The sequence below is a fragment of the Microchirus variegatus genome (assembly GCF_963457635.1).
Source record: "Microchirus variegatus genome assembly, chromosome: 2".
NCBI classification, from domain to species: domain Eukaryota; kingdom Metazoa; phylum Chordata; class Actinopteri; order Pleuronectiformes; family Soleidae; genus Microchirus; species Microchirus variegatus.
In genome coordinates, this window is record NC_139803.1 from 42,471,738 (window position 1) to 42,480,437 (window position 8,700).

At 45.4% G+C, this 8,700-nt stretch overlaps 1 protein-coding gene across 1 annotated transcript; it reads right to left on the minus strand.

Moving 5' to 3' along the window:
* Nucleotides 1–866: 866 nt before the first annotated feature.
* Nucleotides 867–8,019, minus strand: LOC310942219 (E3 ubiquitin-protein ligase TRIM21-like; the record flags this gene model as incomplete). The annotated part of the gene is made up of 9 exons (XM_083907551.1): nucleotides 867–1,253; nucleotides 2,471–2,593; nucleotides 2,804–2,868; nucleotides 3,020–3,046; nucleotides 3,136–3,271; nucleotides 4,796–5,029; nucleotides 6,510–6,605; nucleotides 6,694–7,051; nucleotides 7,793–8,019. 9 exons carry the CDS (start codon nucleotides 8,017–8,019, stop codon nucleotides 867–869), a joined length of 1,653 nt encoding a protein of 550 aa, XP_083763677.1.
* Between the last annotated feature and the right edge of the window lie 681 nt (nucleotides 8,020–8,700).

The window sequence follows — 8,700 nt, forward strand, 5'->3', positions numbered from 1 at the left end:
TAGCTTGCAAGCTTATTAGCAAGATAGATAGATAGCCTGCAAGCTAACCAGATAGATAGATAGATAGATAGATAGATAGATAGATAGATAGATAGATAGATAGATAGATAGATAGATAGATAGATAGATAGATAGAACACACTGGTTTTGACAAAGTTTATTTAGTTTGTGCAAAATAGTAAATTCTCACCCCCCAGAGAAAACGTGTCACCCTCTTACACAAGTGTTAAAAAAAACAAACAAAACAACATTTGGATTAATGTGGAGCGATAAATCCTTTACAACCCATACATGAGCACATTCAGTACAAATAATCATCTGTTATATCGTTCACCATTAGTGACAGTTAGTACTTTTGAACTTGTAAAGTATTTTCACTGAAAAACAATCAATCACACATTTCACCTTGAGATTATTCTTCATCAGAATGTCACGTGTGATGTCACACTGTTCTCAAAACGGTAATAAAAAAAAGTCAAACATTTATCGTATATTATCAAAAACGATCTGATCTCCTGTTCTCTAGAGCCTCCAGAACCTCGTCTAAGTCACGTTCTGTTGAAGATGAAACGAGTGAGTGAGACTATTAAAATGTTAAATGATGTTATAAACCTTTTGTGGAGTCGCCCCCTACTGGCTACTCCTATATTCTTATTTAGCCGTTGTCCTCAGGAAGCAAACCACAAGACTGCGTCCTGACCCAATGCTGCGACCACCATAACGAAACGAGCCGCTAAAGTGAGGTCAGCCGTTTCAACGACGGATGGCGTTTGTCAATAATCTGCCAGATTACCCAGAATTACTCGGGTAGTTCATTCTGGACGGGAAGAACGGACGGAAATGCAAATGCGGAAAGTCCGAGGCGCTCACAGCGCGGCCTCCCAGTCGGGGAAATGAACGTCAACGGGGCAGATGACCAGCGGGGCGGTGTTCTTCCCGTGGTCGTGCAGACACGGGTTGAAGTACGGGTAGAGCGGCTCGGTGAAGCTGCAGCCGCTGTACGTGTAGACGTGAGACTTCGCCTCGGCGTCGAAGAAGGACACGGCGCCCTCCTCGTAGTCCACGAATATGCCCACCTTCTGCGGGGTTTCCTGGAGGCTGAGGGCGACGGAGGGGCCGGCGCAGGCGTTCAGGCTGCCACCTTTGCGCCTGCAGATGGCCCAGAAGCCGCAGTCGGGACGCACCGTGATCGCCCCCTTCGTGTTGATGGACTCCCTGGCCACGCCCAGGTCCCAGTCTGTTTTGTCCCCGACCTAAAACATCGTGGAGTAAATTCAGAAGTTCATTTCACCGTGTCGCATTAGCATTAGCACAAAGCCCCAAGATAGCGTCCTTTTTGGACACTGAGGTTTAAAATACAGTTTTTTGAATGTAACTTCACATTTATGCCATATATTACTATCATTTTGCCGTAAAAAACCTGGGTCTTACTTTTTTCCGTGTCGCATTAGCATTAGCACAAAGCCCTGAGATAGCGTTCTTTTTGGACACAGAGGTTTGCCGAGGTCTTCTATCATTTTGCCACTAAAAAACCTGGGTCTTACTTTTTTCCGCGTCCGAATGTCGCAAAGAGTAAGCATTAGCACAAAGCCCCCGAGATAGCGTCCTGTTTAGAGACTGTACGCTCGCCCTCTTTGTCATCTTTGTCATTAACAGCCACAACGTACGATAACACACAAGCTAGGCACCTTTCAAGGTTCCCTCCTTAGATACCACACTCTTGTGGTTTTAAAGAGTTCTGACTGGAACCATTAGTGCTACCAAGAACCCTTGAAAAACCCTTTCTTCAGGAACCTTTTGGAACCCTTATTTCTAAGAGTGCACTGCATCAGGCACCTGGACCGGATTCACTATTTCAACGCTTACTAACTCAAGTATCTCCTCTGATTTGAGCTGTCTTCAATAAAATCTCCAGAGGTTCCATCAGTGGTCGTCTCACCTTCTCGCCTGATGATCACAAACTAGAACATACAAAAGTGGACGAACGCCTCGTGAGAAATCGGCGAGATCGAATTCAACTCACACGGACGTTTAGTATTTTCTCGTTTTAGTCATTCGAAAACATGGAAACCGTCGCTTGTTTAAACCAAACAAGAATTCCTAGCGTTACGTTAGATTTAATTTGCATCAAAGCTGCTCCTACAAACTTAACTTCTGCTCAAATTTCCCCACCAATATAGAGAAAGTGCTGAGTGCTTTAATGTCCACCAGGGGGCGATGAAGACTCATGTTTGACTCTACTGAAAATGAAGATGTAGTCAGAGTAGTGAAGTACTTGGGAAGTAAATTGGGATTGGACTTAGAAGAGATGTAAAAATGTAGCTGCAAAAGTAAATTCGTTAACTTTTACGAGAGCTTCACGATTTTAAGGAGAAACTTAAAACAACCAAGAACCACTGAGGGACTGACTGTTATTTTTGACGGCGACCAAAATTCAAACAATGCTTAGAATCGACCCCCGAGTTCTTACCTGAACAACCCAATAGTGTCTCCCAGACGTGAAGCTCTGTTTCCCCAGAACGGAGACGCACGAGTCGAACCTCCGCGGCTCGTTGGGGACCAAGAGTTTCCTCGGCCGGTTGCTGATGCTAACCTGTGGATCGGTGTCAACGTCAAGTTAAGCTAAGTTAAATATGTACGTTAGAGAACGATAGAACAAACACCAAACCAAATACAAGTTCCCATCCATTTAGGACCCATACCAAAGCCAGCCACCGGGGGGCGACCATCATCATCAATATTTAGGCTTTCACCGCAGAGGAGCCACCAAACTTTATATAAACGTCTATGATTCACGTCTAACCTTCTTCCTGTCCGGGGACAGACTCAGCCAACCGGCAGCGGTCGCAGGGTCCAAGGTTACGTTCACTTAAAAATAATAAGAATAATAACATTAGGAATAGAAACGCAGTAAACAGACATTTCCACTTAAATATACTACTAATTATGATTGTTTATAATAAATATGGGGTTTGTAAATACAACCAAATATGAGCAGTAATTCATAATAACAATGTACCTGCATATTGAGTTAACTTGTCCACTTCTGCAAAACACAAGAAAGAAGGAAAGAAACTCAAGATTAAACAAAAACTAACCCTAACCCTAACCCTTGGTGGTTTCAGTTTCACTGACCGTCTCCCAACAGTTTGTTCTCCAGGTCGTGGCAGACCTCCACCAGCTGAGCAAACGCCTTCCGCACTTGTCCGATGTGGATGTCGGAGTGGAACGTGACGTCCGACCAGTCCCTGGTGGCCAACGGGGAACTCAGCTGTGAGAAATTCTGAAAGGAGGGTTAGGGTTAGTCCAACAAGTCCCGTGAGTCGAATCTCCACCAATCTCCATTATCAACAATTGTAAATCTAACGAATCTCCTTGAGTCAGTTAGTGTTTTGTTGTAGGTCGAGCGCCCAATAGCGGACATTGCTAACTAGCTAGCCAGCTACGTCGTCTCGTGTAAACAGACGGGACCGTATCTATGTTCCCCGGGTCCTATGTTCCCCGCTTTGTATGTGACCGGGGAACATAGGACCCTTTCTCTAAAAAAGGGTTCTATGTTCCCCGCTTTTACCCAAAAGGACCCAGGGAACATAGGACCCTACCGCTTACCCTAACCCTAACCCTAACCCCTACCCCTAACCCTTTACCCTGGAGCTCCACACCCAGGCTTCCACAAAGTGAGGAACATAGGGCCTTTTTATGGGAAAACGGGCAACATAGGACCCGGAGAACATAGGACCCTACCGCTTACCCTAACCCCTAACCCCTAACCCCTAACCCTTTACCCTGGAGCTCCACACCCAGGCTTCCACAAAGTGGGGAACATAGGACCTTTTTTGGGAAAAACGGAGAACATAGGACCCGGGGGAACATAGGTACGACCCCAAACAGACGGACACAGGTAGCCCACTAGCTAGCTTGCCGGCTAAATGCGTGTCTCAGTGAGAGTCTGGACCTCGTCATTGGATGTTCTTACGCACTCTCGCTCGCTCGGTGCTATTTTTTTGAATAATGGCGGATTTGATTCCTGCATCCTGTATCGTATGTCGCACGCTCATGACGCATTCCAGTGACGACACTTCTGGCCAATCGGTGGCCCGGCAGTTTTGACCAATCAGAGCACAGTACCTACTCAGCTCGCTTGGAACCACGACAGAGCAGGTGCTAAAAATAGTACCTGATACCAGGTAACCATGGCGACAAAAAATGCAAAAAAAACTGTAACTAATTTCCACACACACACACAATAAAAACAAGAGCCTCACTGCATCGTCATACTTTAACGTAGAGACCTGAAACTTGATATGTGTGATCAGAGACCCGTCCTGAACATTTGTACAAGAGGTGACCTCACTACAGGAAGTATATGATTCCATATCTATGGAATAATCTGTATAGGTGATACAAGTAATCAGGTGTGATATTAATACGACCTTTTGTGAGTTGTGGACGACCTGAATGCAGCTTATTTAAACAGGTCAAATAAAGACTGATACAATAGTCCAGATGTAAGGATATAAAAGCATGAATTATCATCTCCAATTCAACCTTACACATGAGGGGTTCCAATATAGAGATATTACAGCGATAGCATCTTCAGACTCTTGATTTATCATGAAAACTTGTCAACAAATGACATGATATTTCAGAATTGTACCTCAGTGACTGATTTCTAATAATATTAATGATATACATATTTGACCATATGTCAAATTTTACAGGAGTTCAAAATCTGTTTTTCCATGCGTGGACACTTGATATTCTGCCCCCTGGTGGCGTCTGAGGTTTGCCTCACCTGCAGGAGGTAAAGCGGGTCCTCGTTGTCGTCCAGCTCCTGCAGCTCGCTGCGTCTCCTCTGCAGCTCGCTGAGCTCCTGCTCCAGCTCGGTCGCGCTCTCCTCGGCTCTCCTCTCCGCCTCCTCCTGCTTCTTCTCGATCTCCTCGATGAGCAGGGCCTGGTTCCGCTCGATGGCGCTGATCACTTTGGTGAAGACCTGGACGCTCGTCTGTACCTCCCGGGCTTTTTGCTGCTGCGAAAAGTGCACGGCTCCATATCAGTATACACGAGCGTCACCTATACAATTTTGTTGTGTTTTCCATTAAAAATCACACTTTTATTCATCCAAAGAGTTTCAAAATCTAGTAGAAAATCTTTTGCAGACATGTTCAGGACGGGTCCCTGGTCTCACATATTGTGTTTCGTGCATATCGGTCAATGTACAGCAAAGTTAGTGGGCACTTCCTGTTTAAAATGGCCGACTTGACCTGTTGGGTGAAGGGCGTGTCCCTAAACATGTCCAGGGAAGGTCCCTTGACTCACATATCGTGTTTCATGCAGATCGGTCAATGCACGGCAGAGTCACATTTAACTTCCTGTTTCGGGTGTTCCACTTTACGGAGACCCTAAAGGGATGTGGAAATGTGAAATGGAGTGGAAACATTTTTTTTTTTTGCGTTATCTCGCAAGGTTTTGCCGTCCACAAAATGCCTCCTCACCGCAGCCCTCAAGAGTGATGGCTGTCAAATCTCCTAACACTGTAACAGTCCCACAAGTATGACATATATATAGATAATACAAATATGTATTGTATAGGTATCAATTTATCTATAGTATTGAAAGAATTGATAAAATTGTGGTTATGGATGTGAGAGAGAAGCGGATCGGTTGGCGACGCTAACCACTGCACCAACCATGTGGCCACTTTATTAATCCATCCATCCATCCATCCATTATCTACCACTTCATCCTCCACCAGAGGGTCGCGGGCGGTGCTGTGCCTATCTCAGCTGACGTTGGGCGATAGGCGGGGTTCACCCTGGACAGTTCGCCAGTCCATCCCAGGGCCACACATAGAGACAAGCAACCATTCACTCTCACATTCACACCTACAGTCAATTTAGAGTGACCAATTCACCTAATCCCCATATCGCATGTTTTTGGACTGTGGGAGGAAGCTGGAGAACCCAGAGGAAACCCACATACACACGGGGAGAACATGCAAACTCCTTGCAGAAAGGCCCTTGTTCCGAAGTTGTTCCAAACGGGGCTCGAACCCAGGAACCCGGGTCTTCTTGCTGCAAAGGCAAGAGTGCTAACCACTACATGGCCACTTTATTAATCCTCTAGGGGTAATTCCTTCCCTGCATTTCACCCATCTTCTACGTGGAACCTTCCTAAAGGGAACAGTGGGGGTTGGGTACCTTGCTCAGGGGTTCCCCAGCCCTTTGACCTGGTGGGGACTGGAACCGGCAACCCTTCGATTACAAGCCAAGTTCCCTTTTCCACCTTGAGAGTCAGTGGCTCGTTTCGCTGCTACTTCTTTTTGACCATTTAGCTCAGATTTGACAGACTTAGATTTAGCGTTTGGATTCAACGTGGATTAAGCATTTAGGTGAAGGTTTAACAGTTAGATTTCATATCAGTGAGCTAAAGGCCCCTGATACACTTGATAAAAAAAGGGTAACCAAACTCGCTGTTCAAGTTTGTATCTGAGAAGAATGTAAACGTACTCTGCTCTGCTCCACAGACGTCTTGATTTCCTCACGCTTTTTGATTCTGGCCTCGATCATCTGTTCATACTCGGCATTCTTCTTCTTTATCTGGCTCTGGAAACGTTGAGAGATTATAACCGTGCAAAAGAAGCAAAACATTATCCATCTATTCTCCAGTTTAAACGTCAGTGAAGAGGCTTACTCTGACCCTGCTGCTCTCCTTCTCAATGGGGACGATGTTGTGGTACTTGTGGTCCCTCTCGGTGCACTTCGCGCACACAGGGACCTGGTCGTCTTTGCAGAACTTCCCCAGGTGCTTGTTGTGGTTGACGCAGAGGTGACAGAAGGTGGCCGGGTCCGTCAGTCTGTGCATGGTCAGAACCGGGTCCCTGAGGTGAGGAATCAGGTGCGTCTCGCAGAAGGACTTTTTGCAGACGATGCAGGACTTGACCGCCGCCGCCGCGATCCCGTCGCTGCAGGCGTCGCACTCCACGTCGGTGACGGACGGCTGCTGCTTGAGGGACGGCTGCTTCTTGAGGGACGACCGGCTTTTCCGAGACCTTTTTGAAGGGACACAGATCTGGTTAACGTCTTCTTCGCGGCAGCGTCAGGCACAGCGACAAAAGCGTCATAAAACCACGTCTAACTTTAACAACCACAGACTTGCTGCATACCCACAGAAAGTTCGGAAACTCAGCTAAAAGCTCATCGATTTACAGCGAGTTATCATCCTTTTTTCAAAACAAGTTATTTTTAGATCTGTAGTGACATATAAATAATATTAAATGGGTTTTTAATAATTTGGTACCTAAGAAATCTCAAATGGCACAGATGGTGCCAAACTGTGCCAAAACAGAGAACGCCTAGACATCTCTTTACTAAAACATCTGCAATTTCACTCTGCTTCATTTCAGCAGCATTAGACTTTGCACAGCTCATGTCCACGTGTTGTTACACGACCTCCATGTGTTTTTAAGCTCCTACTGCATATTTTAAAGGTGATATTTGCTTTAAAATGCAATATTTTTTTAGGCGAGAGAAAAAAAAATCCTTTACTCTGACACAGTGGCGTCTACAGTGAAACTTACACCTCTGGTGGAATCTCATAAGTGTTATCTGTAGTTTGATACCAAGATAATCCACATAGAGCTTGTAACTGCAGAGATTTACTCTCTTTAGTTTGTCATTTTCGAGCAGGGACTCCAAAAAGAGGGTCAGGGAAGAAGTGGTTAACCTGGTGCGTTTGGTTTACAAGGCGGTTGCAAAATGTGAACACGGAAAACCGAAAACCACAGACCGACCTTTTGAAGCCATCGGCGATTTCTTTCAAGACCAGGTTGATCCTGAGTTCAGGGCGTTGCTTGTAGGTGTACTTGCAGAGGGGACACTCGTACTTGTGGCTCGTATCCCAGGAGCGTTTCAGGCACTCCAGGCAAAAATTATGGCCGCACAGGATGGACGTGGGTTTGTTGAAGATGTCGAGGCAGATGCTGCATCTCAACTGCTCCTCTGACAGTTTGGGGGCCATTTTCTGGAAAACAACATTATGCAACATGTTATTCAACATACCGTACCAGTTTACTCTGGGACCCCAAGGGAAGGGTGCCAAAAAAGGAAGGAATGGTTGGGGCTGGTTGTTTTGGTACTATACCTAAGTAAACAACACATACCGCACTGTATTCTGTGTTCTGTACCAAACACATACCGAGCAAATACTGTATACTGATATATTAAGAGACAGTAAACCGAACCTGACATTGCAGTAAAGTCCGACTCGGTTACTTCTGATCGATCACGTTGTCAACTAGGTTAGTTTAGTTAATGTTGCCAAAAGGAAATACCAGTCAAAAAAGCAACTGTGTGCAATCTGTACAAATATTAAGGTGGAGAATCAAATAATAGTGTTTGAATTAGCTGGCCTGGAGCAACGCCACCCACTCACAAACAAACCGGTTGTTTTGGTTACATAGATCGTAAAAGATGTTTACAGCCTGTAATTATCCTGCATCTAGGAACTGATAAAAATAACCTTGAGAGCATGGTATGACCTCGTCGAAAATAAGGTAACTTGTGTCCTCTGTCATCCAATGTCCCTGTCCTTAAAAATGGGACGAGTCCTTGACATTACTCTGTGTATGGGGTGAATTCCAATTCCTTGCTTAACCCTCAATCTCAAAAATGTGCTCTCCCTCTAGTGCAAGTGCTGTCC